Source organism: Aquarana catesbeiana, linkage group LG04, assembly GCF_042186555.1.
Source record: "Aquarana catesbeiana isolate 2022-GZ linkage group LG04, ASM4218655v1, whole genome shotgun sequence".
Taxonomy (NCBI): domain Eukaryota; kingdom Metazoa; phylum Chordata; class Amphibia; order Anura; family Ranidae; genus Aquarana; species Aquarana catesbeiana.
The window spans coordinates 281,334,020-281,353,555 of NC_133327.1; the positions used below are offsets into that span (position 1 = coordinate 281,334,020).

Below are 19,536 nucleotides of genomic sequence, written 5' to 3' on the forward strand. Positions count from 1 at the left end.
ATTTTCTTTTAATCTTCTATCTAGTATGCAGACCTTCATAAAATAAGACAAGGTTTCTAAGCATTTTTTGTTGAAAAGTAGCAGTTTTGAATGTTGTTTTTTGTGTATCTACAACCAAAACTGTTGTCTTTAGATAGAGATAAAGCAGGAAAAAATTATAACATTATCATTTTTATTGCTGTCTGAGTCCCCAATGAGAAGATTCACCTTTCTTATTTGTCCTGGTGACCATCTTAAATGAAACTGAAGGTAATGAAAAATCCAAAATTTGTTCCCAATAACAGGGAACAGAAGATCTCTGTCATGTTACTAGGCGGAACAGGGTAATGCCTTGTTTACATAGGCATTTCCCAGTTCTGCCTCTCCTCGCTGCAATCGTAGGCCACTGGCAGACATCGAGTCGGCGGTATCTTGTGGTGTGCGTGCGTGCCCACTTTCCTGCTTTTGCAGACTGATGTACAGGTACGTCAGTTTGCGCAGGAGTGCCGTTCTGCCAACATATATCTTGAAGTTATACCAAGAGCCACAGTGTATATGTTAAAACAAACCACAGTGCAACATAATATAACAAATTATAAATTATAAACTATAGCACATCTCCGTGAAGGAAAGTATATAAAAAGTGTGAAAAATTCAATCAAAAATATCATATAATTGGAATCCAAATCGCATGAAAAGCGCTTAGTTCAGTTCGTGGAAGACGGAATCACAAGAAGATATTTGTGAGAAAGGTAAGCCATTCCTTTGGTGTGTTACATCAAAATGGAAAGGTGAAAGATGTAGGAACACTTCCAAGCCACCAATAGTTCTGAAGGAGTAATAATGGATGTACTCTTACCGAACTTGTTGGACCTCTTATGTAGCGAGGTCATACAGGCCTGCAGATATAACCCTCTGCGGGGACAAATGAATGCCGATGTTCTGGTCCTGTTCGCAAGCGCCACCCACTAAGGAATATTTTCACTGCTTCAGCCTCAGAAGGGAGACTCGATGGCTGAGCTGTTCACTACCCAGGACAGAGGGGGATGGCAGTGTGGAAAATGCCTTTACAGGTGTTGACTTGCGGTGTGAAAGGATATGTGGCTGAGATGGTAAGCCAAGATGAGGAAAGGCGAGGGCTGGACAGACCCACAATGGTTGCAAGAACTCCCACTGATCAGAGTAACTACTCCACTCAGGATATGGTCGGCCAGCAAAAACAAAATAATACTTGTAGCTTCCTGTCACATCTGAGAGTATGTGAAGGTCAGTGGATCCCAACAGCAAGCACCAGCAGCAGGAACTTATTTAGCAGAGGTTTAAAAACTCAGTAACTGTGAAAAACACACTATTCCATAGCACAAATTTATTTTTTATTTACTGTAAGGAGAAGATTTTTCACTGTTTATAAGTTACTGTACTTTACAAGTGAAAGATGGTATTCTGTTAGCTGTGAAATAAATTAAGAGTAGGCATATCATCAGCAACATCTCTTTTGCAAAACTGCTGTGGAGTTAACACAAAGGAGTTGATTTACTAAAGGCAAATAATCTGATGCATGTTAGCTTAGTGAATACACTGAAAATTCAATTTGAAAAGAATACTCAAATTGGAGCTTCAGCTCATTCACAAGCTAAGTGAAAAATCTCTTGCACAGTAAACAGTCTATTTACCTTTAGCAAATCAACTTCACAGTCGATGCTTCTTTTTGCTTTATTGAACAAGTACAATAGTGTGGTTCTCCATCAATATTTTATTGACACATTGCTCATAAGTAAAATTTTGGCCTTTACTGACACAAAATATTGTTCTTCACTTTATAATACCACTTTAGAAAAGTCTGTCAAGATCTTACCGGCCACATACAGCTGTGCTTACAAGAGCAGTTAATCATTCATGTTAACTGCACTGTTAATGAAACAATTGAAATGTATTCCTATATATATTTCTCAACCCCATTGGGCTCATATCAAATGCCAGAAAGTGTTGATTGTATTCAGCTTTCACAACTCTGATATAGTGAATATATATTATTAAACAAATATAATCATATTTAAATAAAAATAAACTTTTTTTTACCTGTGTTTATAAAGGTAGAAGGCAAATCCCGATAGTATGAGGGCAAAAAAAGGTACCAGGATTGCAGCTGCTACAGAACTGCTGTTTGTGCCATAGTAGTTATTAGCAGAGTCATTGATGTTTTGAGAAACTGAAACAGTATAAAAACACAAAACAATCATTAATCATTATTGCAAATACCTATTTTTGAAGCATTTTTTTTTGTTTTTAACATTCTGTATGTCTTATTTTACCTCTTTTTTCATATCAGTTATGTTTTGTATAATACCTTTATATATGTTGCATGTTTAAAGGGTAATTCCACTTTTGCATTCAAAAATTAAAATGTTACCTCACAGCCCCCTTCCTCCCGTCCCGACTGCACTTACTTGCTATTTAGAAAATTCACCACTACATACATCTGCTGATTTACTTATCCATACCCTTCTTACTCCATACATAGCCCCGGAGGCTGTGCATCAGAATAATGCTGGCCATTTAGAGTGGTTATTGGTCAACGTGGTCACGTAACCAAGGTTACCAATGAGAATCACTTTTTCTGTCCTGGAAGAAAGAAGTGACTCTCAATGGTCAGCACAGTCATGTGCCAAACCAATAAGTATATGCATGACATTGAGAACTTACTAAATGGCAAATGAGTGCAGAAGGGACTGGAAGAGTGGAGAGGGTGTTGAGCAGTAACATTTATATTTTTTAATGTAAAAGAATTACTCATTAAGCAGGGAGTCCTAAAAAAGGGCACACCCCTCTAAAAGCATCAGTGTCTGTTGCTAATGGTTACACAGCTTTTTGGTACCGCCATGGAGGGGATACGTTGCTACCTGTGCACTGGTATGAGTATTTTTTGGATTATTACACAGTTAGATTTAGAATAAGCTTTCCCTCTCCTTTGCACTCCAATTTACTTTTACATGCTTTAAATATATATCATGGAGTCTCCTTTCTTTTTGGGCCCTTATACATAAGAAAATACGACACGCCTAGAGTTAAAAGGACCTAATAATTAAAGCCAAAGAAAGGATAGGAACATTAGTGAAGTTATTGCCCACAGTATCAAACCAGGTTTCTTGTTATATTTGTTCAGATTGTGTAAGAAGAAACCTGATTGGTCACCATGGTATTGGTTAACAACTCCATTTTGTTTTCATTTTTTCAAGATTTTATAACTGAGATTTTCAACATTATAAATGACATTGTGAATCTTATGAAATTCCCATTTTTGAAATAGTTGACTTGAATTAGTTGTTAGTAATTATAATGCTTTAGTGTATGGGAAATTACAGAAAGGGAATCTCACATGATTTCAAATGTCATACAAAACAATTGAATACTGTCCATGATACTTTTTTTTTTGCACTAATATACAACTTTTCAGGACAAGCTTTTGGGGTATGTCACCCTGCACACCTTTGTGACATTTCCCACAACCAGATCTCACCATGGAAGACCTCAATGTCTTTGTTCTTAAAGGAAATTTCAAAACTATTCAGGAAAGAAAGACTTTTGAACTAAGAATGATAGTTCTATTTGACACAAAAAAATAACAGCCTGATTTTAGAAATGGGTTCTCTCGTCTATTATCCAACAGTTTTATGACCCCCTCCGTGACTGTCTCCCCCCAGTCTATAGCTCTCCCTATGTCTTATCTCACTAACTATGCTTGTTTTATTACCATTGTCATGTACATTTTGCTTGTGTTTGTTTGTTTGTTTTTTCCTTTCCCTCAGAGATTATCTCTTTTTGTAGCATTCTACTAAAACTTTTGTGAATTAGTACTGCTAGGACCTTGAAGAATGGGACATACCCCAAATGCTTGTCCTGAAAAATTGTATGTTAGTGCAAATAAAAAAAGTATCACGGACTGGACATGTGCACTGACAAAAAATGTGTTCATTTTCGTTTTTGTTTCATTTTTTTTTTGCTTTTTTCAGAAATTTGGAAATCCAAAAATTAAGATTTTCAAATTTCTGAATTTCAAATTTCCGAATTTCGAATTTTCGTATTTTTGAATTTTTGGATTTCCGAATTTTGGAATTTTTGAATTTTCGAGTTTTTGAATTTCAGAATTTCCGAATTTTCAAATTTCCGAATTTTCGAATTTCGCATTTCTGAATTTCTAAATTTCCGAATTTCCAATTTTCCAATTTTCAAATTTTACATGGGGATGGGAAGCTTTAAAAATTTATTTTTTAAAATATATTTTTTAGATTTTTACACTCTCCCATTAGAAAACATTTTTTGATCACTTTTATTGCTATTGCAAGGAATGTAAGCATCTCTTGTGATAACAATACAGCATGACAGGTACTCTTTATGGAGAGATCTAGGGTCTAAAATACCGCAAATCTCTCCTCTACCCTTAAAAGCAAAAGATCAAAAAAATGTTTATATGACCTAACAACCGGAAGTGACGTCATAACGTTGTTCCGGTACTCCAAGGGCATAGAGATGAGAGGTGGTCATCTTGCCATTGTTTATCTCTATGAGAAAACACTGTAGACACTGGATGATTCCTGGGCTCAGCGATTGGTAACGCAAACCCGGGAACTACCAGGAAGCAGCAAGAGGGGTGATTCACCTCTCCCACTGCTTTTAAAAGTGATCCAACTGCAAATCTGCCGCAGGGACCACTGTTATCTGAAAGCTGGCCGCCTAAGGGATAAGAAAATACCGAGGCTATGGCATCTAGCTGGTAAAGGCTCCTTTATTATACGTGAGATTATTAGTGTATATATAGACTCACTTCTAAGGTGTCACATTGAGGCATTTACCTCATACAGTATGTGAGGAATACTCCGCATCTTGTGTCTCTAAATAAAGACCTTGAGGTCCCTTTTCATACTTTGTTAGTAGAAGCATTATACTCCCCTATACCCCTTGATAAGGGTGTACAATCAGAAAATTCCTGAGTAAGCTGTGTGTTGCTTGACTTTCTTTTAAAGCACAATGTGTTTCTTTTTCATGGGTCCCACTACCTCCAGCTGAATGAAAACAACTTTGGTGTGGGCCCCCCAATCCATTCCAGGCCCTTTGGGTCTCCTATGGCTTTTAACCCCTTCCCGCCGACCGTACGCAGATATGCGTACTCGGCTTTCGGGGGTTATACCGGGATGATGCCCGCAGCTGCAGGCATCATCCCGGTACCGTTGTTTACAGCGGGCGATTGGCTACCCGTGTATAACAACCGATGCGGCTAAAAGCCGCTCGGTTGTTATACCGGAGGAGAGGGAGGGGACATCCCCCCCTTCCGCCGCCTCCCGCCGCTGTTACCGGGCCTCCCGTGCGATCGGGAGGCCCGGTGTCCAATTGGGTACCTTCGGCGGCTGGGGGCGGGCTGGAACGAAGCTGTGGGTGGCTTCGTTCCAGCCTTCTTGTTGTAAACGCGGAAGCGACATCATGACGTCACTTCCCGTTTACTCGGCTGCCAATGGCGCCGAATTTAAAAAAGTACACAGTATTCAGAATCGCCGTTTTCAGCGATCTGAATACTTTGAAGTGTAAAGGAGGGATGGGGGGTCTTTTAGACCCCCCCATCCCTCCATAAAGAGTACCTGTCACCACCTATTACTGTCACAAGGGATGTTTACATTCCTTGTGACAGCAATAAAAGTAAAAAAAAAAAAAAAATTTTAAAACACAATTTATAAAGTAAAAAAATAAATAAAATAAATAAAAAAAAAAAAAATTTTTAAAGTGCCCCTGTCCCCGGTAGCTCGCGCAGCGAAGAAAACGCATACGGAAGTCGCGCCCGCATATGTAAACGGTGTTCAAACCACACATGTGAGGTATCGCCACGATCGTCAGAGTGAGAGAAATAATTCTAGCCCTAGACCTCCTCTGTAACTCAAACCTGGTAACCGTAAAAAAAAATTTAAAGTGTCGCCTATGGAAATTCATAGGTACCGTAGTTTGTCGCCATTCCACGAGTGCGTGCAATTATAAAGGGTGACATGTTTGGTATCTATTTACTTGGCGTAACATCATCTTTCACATTATACAAAAAATTGGGGTAACTTTACTGTTTGGATTTTTTAAAATTCATGAAAGTGTCCCTTTTCCAAAAATTTGCGTTTAAAACACCGCTGCACAAATACCGTGTGATAAAAAATATTGCAACAATCGCCATTTTATTCTCTAGATTCTCTGCTAAAAAATATATATAATGTTTGTGAACTCTAAGTAATTTTCTAGCAAAAAATACGGATTTTAACTTGTAAACACCAAATTTCAAAAATAGGCTTAGTCATGAAAGGGTTTTTAAGGGAAACCCCATGCCAAAAAAAATGGCATGGAGTCTCCCCAAAATCCATACCGGACCCTTATTAGAGCATGCAGCTTGTCAGACCAGAGAAGGGGGATAAGCGAGCAGTCCCTGTCCTAAACCATACAAGGCCACATGCCCTCAACATGGCTGTGCTTTGCAGCAGGAGGGTTCTGTCCCCCACCCCTGGGCTGTGGTTGTCAGGGTCTGCGGGCAGGAAGCTTATCAGAACCTGGAAGCCCCCTTTAACAAGGAAGCCCCGAGATCCCAGCCCCCCTCATGTTAATGAGTATGGGCTACATTGTACTCCTACTCATTCACCAAAAAAGTGTCAAAAAGAAATAAAAACACACAGTTTTTGACAAATCCTTTATTAAAATAAATGTTCCTTTGTGTATTAGCATCAGTCCTGATGCTGGCCGCAACACCGGACCCCAAAAAGGAAAAAAAGCTCTGCCTGCAATGAAGGCTAACCACCGACTGCCTGCTCTGCTGTTTCACAGTTTTTTAATAAGTAAGGAGCGGGGCTATCTGGCGACGACACCTCATGGCACCACCCCACGTGACGCCACATACCCAGCACACACTGATTGTATTTTTATTCATGTCGTATCTTTATTTGTATGTTTATTGAATATTTTCTGATAATATTTTTCTTATTTTTATTCATTGGATTGGAGCAGTAGGTTTTTAAAATGTACAAGTTCATCCCCCCACCCTATTTATCTTCTCAAAAAATTATATTAAAACAGGATATAGATTATCATAATTGCATCTGGGGAAAACAACACATGATTCTGTGAGTTGATATTAGATATATGGCAGATGTGTTACATATAATAAGAAACAACTGTAGAAAAGTAAGGGCAATGTATAATTAATATAGGGAATAGTCAAAATGGCGGCGGATGTAGTTCCGGTCCACTAATACACGATTGGACAATCACTCGTGAGTAAGGGCATAAATACCTTAACCAAAATGGCACCACAAGCTTCCTGATGACGCATTGAGAATGCGAGGCATAGTGACAATGATTATGTCAGTACCTGCCTCTGGGTAATTACAGCTGAGATTTGGAACTCACACCACCTTTAGCGCACAGAGCGGTGTGACAGTAACAGATCTGGTTTGCTGGATAAACTTAGTGCCAGTCAGAGGGCACTTGCACATGTGAGTTGGCGATTGTTTTTTTACTTAAAATTTAAAATTGAATAAACATACTACGCTATGATAACATTTTTTTTTCATTATATGATTGCGCGAAAGAGGAGCACAATAGAACATAGAGGAACCCTGGAGGACTGAAGGATATTGTTTATAACTGAAAACTATAGTGGATTCAGTATCCCTGGTGGAGTGGATGATTACGCTTATTATTGAAGGTTATCTAGTGAGTGAATAGTTTGAATGGTGGAGAATTTCATATTAGACCGGTGGTGAATAGTATGCACGGTACTGGATTGGGTTACTAAATCACAGAAGAGTGATTACGCACCAGCAATTATTCTTGCATGAAGTACTGCTGAGTAACTGCGAGTGACTGTGTACTGAGTAACTGTGAGTAACTGAGTACTGCTGAGTAACTGCGAGTGACTGAGTACTGAGTACTGCTGAGTAACTGTGTACCCAATACTGCTAAGTAACTGTGAGTAACTAAGTACTGTGAGTAACTGAGCACTGCTGCATAACTGTGAGTAACTGAGTACTGTGAGTAACTGAGTACTGCTGAATACTGTGAGCAACGGGTGAAGTGCTGTGAGTTACTAAGTACTGTGAGTAACAGTGTACTAATAAATTAGTCAGGAAGCAAGTTTAACAGTTAATCAGGCAGAGTAAAATTGCAGATCCTGTATGAGTATCCCCATTAAATCAGTGGGTGCAATGTCCAACGGGTGTGGAAATGTGTCTCGGTGCACATTTTGTGACATGTATGCGTTCCTCGAGCATCCGATCAAGGCTGAATACTTCTGTACAAAATGTGAGCAGGCTGCTTCCTTGGAAGCTCAGGTCCTGAATCTAGGGAAGCAGCTGGCAACACTGCAAAGCCTCTCCAACCCGAAAGCGAGTTTGGAACGTACCCAAGAGGTGCTGGCAAGAGCCAGCACATAGGCGTGTGGAGATACAGGGGTGCAGGCACCAGAGTAGTTGGGTGACAGTTAGGCAGGGTAGAGGGGAAAGCATCAAGGAGCCCGCTCCTGGGCAGGAACATCCCAATAAGTACGCCCTGTTGCGTAATATTGGGGAAACCAGTCAAAGAGCGGCATTGCTGGAGAAGAGTAACACCCCTAGCTGCCAGGGGAAAACTCATCCAGTGAGGGTGGGGGTAAGGCTAAGGGTAAGGAAAGGAAGATCCTGGTAGTAGGGGATTCAATTATAAGGACAGAGAGGGCAATCTGTCACAAAGACCTTAAGCGCCAAACTGTATGTTGTTCACCAGGTGCTCGGGTCCTGCACATTGCGGATTGGGTAGACAGATTATTGGGTGGGGCTGGGGAGGACCCAGCTGTCATGGTACATGTGGGTACCAATGACAAAGTTAGAGGAAGATGGAGATTCCTAAAGACTATTTCAGGGACTTAGGAGCAAAATTGAAGAAAGGACCTCCAAGGTAGTATTCTCAGAAAGGAAGGTCCAGATGTAGAGCTAGCCAGCATGTAGCAAGGTTTAGCGGGTAATATTGGGAGCATAAGCAGTAGGGTAATTAGAATATCAAAACCCAAGGCAAATTCAAATTGCAGCCTCATAACAACTAAGAAGGCAATAGCATGCAATATGACAACATTAAGATGCTTGTATACCAATGCTAGAAGTCTAGCTAATAAAATGGGAGAACTGGAGCTGCTAATGTATGAGGGGGTTTTTGATTTTTTTTTAAAGGGGGAGGGGTATGCGTGTACATCAAGAATGATGTGCAAGTGAACGTGAGGGATGACATCACTAATGGAGCTAGGGAGGAGGTGAAATCCTTGTGGGTGGAGCTCCAAAGGGAAAAAATTATGGGAAAGTAATAGTGGGCGTTTGCTACATGCCCCCTAACCTGAGGGAGGAGGGGGAGGCGGACCTCCTATCACAGCTTGGAATAGTGGCAAGGCTGGGAAATTGTATTATAATGGGGGATTTTATTTATCTGGATATAGACTGGGCAGAAGGAACCGCGCATTAGTTTAAGGCTTGCCATTTCCTGAATGTCTTGCAGGATAATTTCATGGGTCAGTTGTTGAATGCACCGACAAAAGATAACGCATTACTAGACCTACTGATTACAAATAATACAGACCTGATCGTGGATGTGGAAATACGCGGTAACTTAGGAAACGGTGACCACAGATCAATGAGATTCAGTATAAATCACAGAAATAAGAAGCACAAGTGTAATACAAGGACACTGAACTTCAAAAAAGCCAACTTCCCCAAACTGTTCTCTTTGGTATGGTAAATGATATTAAATGGGATAGACTTGAAAAACGTAACATAAATAAGTCACCAGGACCAGATGGCTTAGACCTGAGGGTCCTTAAGGAACTCAGCCAGGTGATAGCTAGACCATTGTTCCTAATTTTTATGGACAGTTTACTGACTGGAATGGTATCAACTGATTGGAGGAAAGCCAATATGGTACCAATATTTAAAAAAGGGCCAAGATATATCCCTGGAAACTACAGACCACTCAGCCTAACATCGATAATATGTAAGCTAATGGAGTGGATGATAAGGGACTATATTCAAGATTTTAGTAATAAAAACTGTATCATTAGTGGTAATCAGCATGGATTCATGAAAAATCATTCTTGCCAGACCATTAACATTAACATTATATGAAGAAGTGAGCTGCCATCTAGATAAAGGAAGGCCTGTGGATGTGGTGCATCTGGACTTTGTAAAGGCATTTGATACAGTTCCCCACAAATGTTTAGTATACAAACTGAGGTCTGTCGGCATGGACCATAGGGTGAGTACCTGGATTGAAAACTGGCTACAGGGGCAGGTCCAATGGTGGTGATAAACAGGTGGGTCATGTTCTGGGATCAATTTTGTTTAATTTATTCTTAAACAATATAGATGATAGGATAAACAGCTCAATCTCAACATTTGTGGATGATACAAAGTTAAGCAGGGCAATAACTTCTGCGGGGGATGTGGAAATTTTACAAGAAGACCGAAATAAAATAATGGGGTGGGCAACTACATGGCAAATGAGGTTTAATGTTGAAAAATGTAAAGTAATGCATTTGAGTGATAAAAATATGAATGCAAGTTACTCTCTAAGGGGAGAACCTCAGGGGGGGATCTAGGACGAAAAAGGACCTGGGGGTCCTAGTAGATGACAGGCTAAGCAATGGCATGCAATGCCAAGCTACTGCAAGCAAAGCCAACAGAATATTGGCATGCATTCAAAAAGGAATTTACTCCAGAGACAAAACAATAATTCTCCCACTATACAAGACTCTGGTCTGGACGCATCTTGAGTATGCCGTCCAGTTCTGGGCACCAGTCCTCAGGAAGGATGTGCTGGAACTGAAGAGAGTCTTTTTTCAACCTTATCAACTATGTAACTATGCAACTATAAATATGATTGCAATAGGAAAACTGTATGACTTGTTGCAAATACAAAGGTGCTTATAAATATCAAAAGTATTCATTTTGTAAGCATATTCAATCAAGTGCATCAGTAACTACTCTCCTGGGATACACAATATATGTCAATCTTTTTTCCAGTTGTAAGATCCAGGGGGATATAAGGGGAGACAATACAGCAACAATGCAATTCAATACAAGAGGGTTAGGAGGGCCCTGCTCCTGCATATGATATTAACTCTTGGAATCTTGTGTCTCCTGTGGCTCCACATGTGGTGTGTGAGCACAGAGGGAAAATGGAGGGCCAAAGATTTTTTGTTCTTAAATGAGTACATTTAGGTAGATGAGGTGGTAACTGGGATAATACCCTTCTACAGAAAGAATGTAGCTGGATTCATCAGTTCAGAGTCTATGAAGACCTCAGCATTATTGGTGCTTTCAATTTCAATTGCTTTCTAAAAGATTAAGGTGAATATTTATATTATCTGCTTTTGTTGTGATCATGATTAAGTCTCTTTGTTTTGGTCTCAGGATCCATAATCTGTATGACCTGGCTTTCTGCCAGAGATTGCATGCTTGCTGTTAATTTATACAGCTATTACAAAGTCATCTTCCGTGGCTTCCACAGATCACTGTGAATGAATGACACAGTCAAGTGTGCAGAGCCACACTCAATTTGAGTTGTGACAGCTAATGCGAGGAGAAGATCTCCTGCCTGCTGTCACAGCAGGGGATAGGAGGAGTGCAGGCAGGTGCTCTTTGATAACATGTTACATGTTACACCCTGAATACAGATGTAACATGTAACATGTTACAAAAGGTGAACTTACCCTTTAATTGCAAAATGTATGAAAATGCATTCTGATCGCTGATCACTGATCACTTATGTCTGAAATGAGTTACCTTCTTCTTTAGTGAAGCAACCTCTTGACCTATTTTATTATGCAAATTGGTTGGATTTACAAGGACTATAGGTCATAATCAATCAATATGTATGTTACCTATTACTAATGCAACAGGACAGAATCGATTTGAGGATGTCATGTCATCTGGGAGGGAGGACCTTACACATTGAATAAAACATATTTAGATGAAGAAATCACTGTTCAGACCCAGATTACGCTCCCTCTGAGGAAGTCTCTTTGGGGAGGAAATGTGCCAGGGCATGATGGCCATGGTATCTCTCAGCTGAGCCCACAGCTAGATCATTATGTGTGACTTACTCTATGTCCAGTGTTCATGCTGCAGCCATCCGTTTGGGGTTCCCTATCAATCCCCCGAGCTGCATATTAGCATTCCATTGCTAGTTGGCATATCATGGATCAACATGAGATATCTTGCTTGCTCTCAAGTTGAATGGAAGAGATAGCTGTTTTGTCATAAAAGGATGTGGTAAGACCATTCAGGCTGTAGTGGTCATGTACATTCTGTATGCGCAGGGAATAAGTCTGTGAATTAATAATATCAGTTATGCTTGTATTATTCCAGCGGTCTGGTGGACTTACGAGATTGGTGATATACAGTATATATATATATATATATATATATATATATATATATATATATATATATATATATATACACACTATATTGTCAAATGTATTGAAACACCTGCCTTTACACACACATGTATATAATTTATATCTTTTCATGTGACAACACTGAAAAAAACACTTTGCTACAATGTAAAGTAGTGAGTGTACAGCTGTATAACAGTGTAAATTTGCTGTCCCCTCAAAATAACTCAACACACAGCCATTAATGTCTAAACCTATGGCAACAAAAGTGAGTACACCCCGAGGTGACAATGAAAGGCCTGTGAGGGGTGTACTCAGTTTTTTAGATACTGTATATATACACACAGGGCTTTTTTTCTCAGACAGTGGGTGCAGGAACTCCTCCCTTCTCAGTCACCCCTTGACTCCCCCCTACCTACTCCCGAGAGCTGTTCCTTGGTTCCACTCCTACCTACCTCCCAGTACCACCCCTTTTAGAGAATATAGAACCAAGTATAATTTTGTGATGCTAAGTATATTGTATGGAATTTTATTAATGATCAAAAGAAAGGCAGTAACATAGATCTAGCAACAATAGATACCCCCGTGACAATAGATACACCCAGCAATAATGGACTCTCAACAGCCAGCATCAATAGACCCTTCAGCAAGCAGCAACATCAGACCACTCCCTCAACAGTAGATCCCCCCCAGCAATGATCTATCCCATGCAACATAGGACCCACCCCCAGCAACAATATATATATATATATATATATATATATATATATATATATAGTTACATAGTTAGTAAGGTCGAATAAAGACACCAGTCCATCCTGAGTGAGTGTGGGTGTGTCTACAATTATCCCTAGTTATTTAAGGTACCCATATAGAGCCGCCAATTTACAAAGTGCTCCACACATACAGTACATCGCACATTCACATCAGTCCCTACCCCCAAGGTCCCCAACTCACATTCATATACTAGGGTCAATTTTGGACAGAAGCCAATTAACCTACCAGCATGTCTTTGGAGTGTGGGAGGAAACCAGTGTGCCAGAGGAAACCCACGCAGGCACAGGGAGAACATGCAAACTGCAGGCAGGTAGCATCATGGTTGGGATTTGAACGAGCAACCCTTTTTACTGCTAGGCGAGTTGCTACCCACTACACCACTGCGCCACTATTTCTTATATATAATATAAATGAAATAGCTTGTGAACACTGAAAAAAAGAGTAGCAATATCTCATATTAAAATGATAAAAATAATGTGGGTAATGTGATTTTCTTTCATATGTTATTCAACTTTAAAATATAACTACAGTATGTTATATGTATAATTAAAGGCTTTTTCATTTCTCACCAGAGTTAAAGTGTTATTCATGTTCTACAGCTAATTAATTACAGAATGCGGCATACCCCATCCTATTATTCTTTCCCTTTCTCTAAGACACTGGCAACTTTGTTAGCATAAATGAAGAAGTTATTTTTAGCCTACTTCTCATAATACTGGTGAAGATGACAGGACACATTTAGCAGCAATCCTGGGATTTCCTTTCAAATTCCACAGGGAACTCTTTAGTGACCTATCCAGTAACAAAAATGCATTTTTTCAGTAAGTTGATGGTTTTTTGTATGTACATCGAATAGGTGCAATATATAATTGTAGTTTACATCACAATCACAAGTGTTGAAAGTTAGTTACATTTCAAAGCCTTTCCCCTATAAAAACACACAGACATATGCAGTACTGGGTAATTTAAAAAGTGCTAGTCATTATTAGACTCTTTTCATCCTTATATTACCTACTACAATAATCCCTAAAATTCAGGAAAGAGCAGAAAATGGTTCCACAAATTCTATGATAGAAAAATGTAAATACTGTGGGTGGAAGTGGGTCTATGCGTGTCTGTATAAATATGGTAATTTTACTTTATAAGAACAAAGAGAAGATTCACTCCTGCTGATTAGCAATCTGAGTGTTGTGTACTGCAAATTCTTAATGTCTATGACATTTCTTCCATGTCTATGACATAGCTTGATTGCTACTAACATAAGACGAAGGCCAAATACACCCAGATTAGGACAATAGGAACGAGCCCCACCTGTTGTAAGCATAGGTTTTAATGCCGAATGACAGACAATCATATGTGCATGATTGAATTATATACTGTATACAGTATAGGAAGCTGTAGTACCTGCAAAATGATTTGTATTTTGTCCAGCCAGTTCTAAATCTACAGCTAGCTTTGTCAGACAGGATAGGTGGATGACCCGACTATGTGCTGGAGTTAAATAATAAAGCTTGATTGCTTCTCTGACCCGACAAGTAAGTTGACAACAAAAAGCAACATCACACTGATGAGGAATTAACTCTCCTCTCCCCTATTGTCAGCATGTTCCTTGTCTATACATGTGCATGCAGCATAATATGATTTTTAAAGATTACATAACTGCATTATTGTTTTTTTTTGCCTGGAGTTCAGCTACAAATAGATACTGTATATATGCTTCGATAATCCACTGGTATCATTATTATTCAGACTTCAGGAAAGTTTTGTTAAGAACTTACCTTGTCTTTGAAATATAAACTTCCCAAAATCCTTGGATTGTATATCACCTTGATAGTTAAAAATGCTCTTTTCTTTTCCAGAAGATACCTTTATTTTTTAAGATAATGAAAAGCAATAGGTTATTCAATGAATAATATTTACATTACCTACATTATATCACTTTGGCTATCTAAAAACACCTATGGCAATATAGAAAACACACACTCTGAACAACTGTACAGTTATGCAGTTACATCAGTTATACATCTAACACCTAAAATCTATGATTGACACTTAAAGATTGGATCACATAGTAATATGGGATCTGTTTGAAACAGGTCTTAAAGCTTTTGTCTACAATGAAGGAAAGGGGGGGGCACCAACTAAGTTTAGTCCCCCCTCCTCCTTTTCCTTTATGTTTTTTAGAGTCGGACGTACTGTTGGATGGCTGCCGCTGCTACTCTAAAGACATTTTAATTGAGACTGTCTATTTATGAACTCATGGACTGAGGTTCCTTGTTTCTCTCCTTTGTTAAACAATTACTCAGAGACTTTTAATTTGGGACATACATCCTCTGTGCGCCAAAACTTTACGCTTTTTTTTTTGTCAACAATGACAGCCAGTCGAAACAATCTCAGAAAATTCTTGTAAATACAAAAATCAAGAACTAGATCTATCATTTGTAGGTGAACTCAGGCACAATAACATTGTTTAAAGTGGATGTAAACCTGAAAAAAAAATAAATAAAATGATATCATACTGTAGAGTATAAGATTTCCTATCATTTGAGCCCAGTCTTGCCACACAGAATTAATCCAGCTCTGAGCAATCCTCTTTTATTGTTCAGTGAGATAATTCTTGACAAACTGAGAAAAACTTGGTCAAATACTCCCCCTTGCTGTGAGTGACAGCCTAAGACACATGCAGTATTTTTTAATTCCCTCCCCCACTCCTTTCTTCAGCAGCTCTGCAAGGATTGGCTGTTCCACACCTCAGCATGATTTGGCATGCTGAAGTCACGTGGTTACTTTCCTGTCTTTTCACTGGATGTTAGAGATCATAGCAGAAGTTCAGTGTTAGAAATACACAGGGGAGTGTAGAGGTGGGTGGGTAGTCTACTTACATCACGACTCCACCCACCGAGCTCCAGACAACAGACCCACCCACAGAATATGCAGTTTTTCGTGTCTAATAACAGACAGAGGGGAGACATTTGACCAGTAAGGATACATGCAGGAGGCATGTATATCCTTATAGTTAACCCCTATAGCAGTAGTTTAGAAAGGATGACATTGGGTTTACATCCACTTTAAGTTGTGTAGACTCCACCAGTGTTAAAAGAGCATCATTTTATGTGCTTATAGTGTCCAGTGGGCTGCCAATAGTGTAAAGTAGAGGGGCTGGCCAAAGTAATACACACTATTTAGGCATTCATCTCTCAATGAAGTGGAGAGGGTTACCTGTCCAAAACATCTTCCCCCATAAAATTTCTAAAATGGCCCACGAGGGGGGAGAGGAATTATACCTTTATCTTTAAATAGTCCCTAAAATAAATATTATACTGATGTTGACCAAGAATGTTTGTGTCTAACCTGCTTTCCATGTTTATGTGCAAAATGACTATTTTTTTATTCTTGTTTGACTCTAAAGTTTCCTTCCAACCCACAGGAATGGAAGACTGTGGCCTCCCACTTTGCCCAGCGGTGGGACTTTCCTAACTGCGGAGGGGCAATTGATGGGAAACATGTCCACATCGTCCCACCACCCAACTCAGGGTCATACTATTACAACTACAAGGGGTTCAATAATATTGTGATGTTGGCGGTGGTGTCAGCTACTTACGAGTTCCTGTATGTGGACGTGGGGAAGAATGGCTGGATGTCAGATGGTGGCGTCATCGCCCACACGGAGTACTACAGGCATCTCCATAATAGCAGCTTAGGCTTGCTACCTCCAGAAGACAATGTGGAAGGACTCCCATTCGTCTTCGTTGCGGATGAAGCATTTGCACCGGGGACCACCTTATGCGGCCATTCCCTATGAGGACCCTCACACCAGACCAGAGGGTTTTTAATTACTGGCTGGCCAGAGCAGAAGAGTGGTGGAGAACACATTTGGAATAATGGCCAGCTGGTTCCGCCTATTTCTTACACCGATACACATGGCTGAGTATAAACTCATCACATCATCCTGACTTGCTGTGTTCTCCACAACTTTTTAAGGAAAAATTCTGTGAACTATGCTGGCTCAGTTGGGCCTGAATCCGGAATTAATCTAAATGAACGAACCCTGACGGTGCTTGAAGCTGGCTGTCCTGGCTTGTCCCCCCTGAGTGCATGCGAGGTCCATTAAGATACATGGAATACTTTGTGGGTAGGGGGGCAATCAATATGCCAGACAATGTCTGAGCCTTTTTTTTTTTTAATTTAACTTCAAAAATATTTGCTTACATTTACTGCTTGTGTTTCTTTTAGCTGACCATGACCTAAATTTGAGCAGTCCTGAAAATGGCGTGATTGTGTAAAATTAAAAAGCACTGTTGGGTGTTATTTACTAAAGGCAAAGACACTTTGCACTACAAGTGCACTATAGACTGCACTGAAACTGCACTTGTAGTGCAAAGTGGATTTGCCCTTAGGAAATAACCCCCATTGTCACAGAAAACACCAATTTTCACACAAAAAAAGTTTAGGAGCATTGAAAGAAGAAGCCACACATTGTTGATTCTCAATATTTTTAATCCAAGCACAATCACATGTGCATTTATAAAAGCTTTTTAAAACAAACCAACATATTTGTGTGAATACAATATTTCTAGGTGGCATTAATAAAAGTAGAAATGTCCTTTTAAGGTAAAACAGGCATGTTTAAAACCAACAATAAATACACAAATCTGGAACTTACAAAGTTCAACTTTTGTAGAAATTGAAGGCAATATCAGACATGAGTATTTATAAACTGTGTTTGATATTGCATCCAGATGGGGTGAAGTCACCCCTGGAAAAGCCAAATTTTGAAGATGCACACAAATTGCCGAATGTCAACATGTGCTAGCTGCCATCACGGGGGATCAAGGGACGTGTTTTGTGGGTGAAACCCCTTCTCCTCAGCTACTTTATTATTGAGGAAGGGGTTGCACCCCCAAAACGCATACATTGATCTCCCATGATGGCACATAGCACATGTTGACACACTGTGTGCATCTTCAAAATTTGGCTTTTCGAGAATATTGCAAAAAAGGTGAAAAAAATTTAGGAAAAAAAAGCCAACTAAATTAGGGATTTCGAGGGGTTTTAAACTCTCCTTAAAACATCAATGATGTTCTTCATTTTTTTTTTAACATCATTGATGTTTTGCTTGATGTTTTCCAAGTCCCTATTACATCCCATGATCTCCCCGATCAGGATCTGGGCACTTTCACTGGTGAAATAACCATCCACAACATCATGATCACCTTAAAATATAGAAAAAACAAAAACACCATGTATTATAAATATGCAGGCATCCATCTCTTACCTGAGCCTGTGGTCGCAGACACTCACCTGTTGTGGTGACAATTTCGATAACGTCTCCCTCCTCCTCCTCCTGTTGGCTTTGGGGGATTTCCCCTTCTTCATGAGGTGGTGGGTCTGTGGTCTCCTCTGATGAGTGGTGTCCTCCGAGTCTTTTCTCCCCTATGTAAAAAAAAATAGGTATACTTAGCACACAGATATTTGATGGCAGAAATATGAATATGAAACATTGCTTGGAAGTGGGGTACAATTGTCTGTTTGGTCAGAGTTCCAAGATGAAGAAATATTTTTTTCCTTTGTCAAGCTTGAATACTTACCTGTTTTGTACAAGCTTCACAGATGGAGTCACCCCCTATAGCATACACTTGAGCACCTGTGTGGGACCCCCTAATAAAAAGGGTGTTCTTGTGTCCCACACTAGTGCTCCAGTGTCCAGATGTGTAAACAGCTGCTGAGTGTCCTCTCCTTACACAGAATCTAGTTTGCATTTCATTCTAGTTACAAACCCATCTAGACAACAAAATTATTTTAAGAGAAGTAGGCTAGCAAAAATTTATTGAAATGCATCTGGCCAAAACATGTTGTTTTCTAGGCCGAACGAACAATGATTCCTACGAACGAATAATGTGTCCATGAACATGAAAGTTGCTATTTTAAACTGTATGACAGTAAAGAAAAGCACATGGAGCAGCATGAACGTTATATAAAAAAAGAATAGGAACACAGGACAACTACTTACTTTTTTGCAGCACACTCCTGATCCTTCTATACTGATTGTGCTCCCTTAATTTGAGGTCTGACCACCATTTCCGGAGTTGATCCTTGGATCGTTGTACCCCAAAATTCTTCTGCAGACTCTTCACAACTTTCGCCATGATCTTGGCCTTTCTGACTTTGGGGTTGGGGTAAGGTCCATACTTCCCATCATAGTCAGCCCTTTTCAGTATGTCGACCATCTCCAATATCTTCCCAAAGGACATATTTGAGGCCTTAAATCGTCTCCTCCGGGATCGGGATGTTTCTGGCTCCGGGCTTTCCTCCTCCTCGTTGCTGTAATTAGCACGCACCTGCCCTGT

The 19,536-nt window shown here is 39.7% G+C and overlaps 1 protein-coding gene across 1 annotated transcript in view; it reads right to left on the reverse strand.

Annotated features, from left to right (window-relative positions):
- The window catches only part of CSMD1 (CUB and Sushi multiple domains 1), a 3,274,537-nt gene that overhangs the window by 6,556 nt on the left and 3,248,445 nt on the right, over positions 1–19,536 (reverse strand). Inside the window, exons 68-69 of the mRNA XM_073626646.1 lie at positions 14,968–15,055; positions 2,059–2,188 (exon numbers count right to left, since the gene is read on the reverse strand). Coding sequence (XP_073482747.1) covers positions 2,059–2,188; positions 14,968–15,055 — 218 coding nt within the window. The remainder of the gene's footprint in view (positions 1–2,058; positions 2,189–14,967; positions 15,056–19,536) is intronic.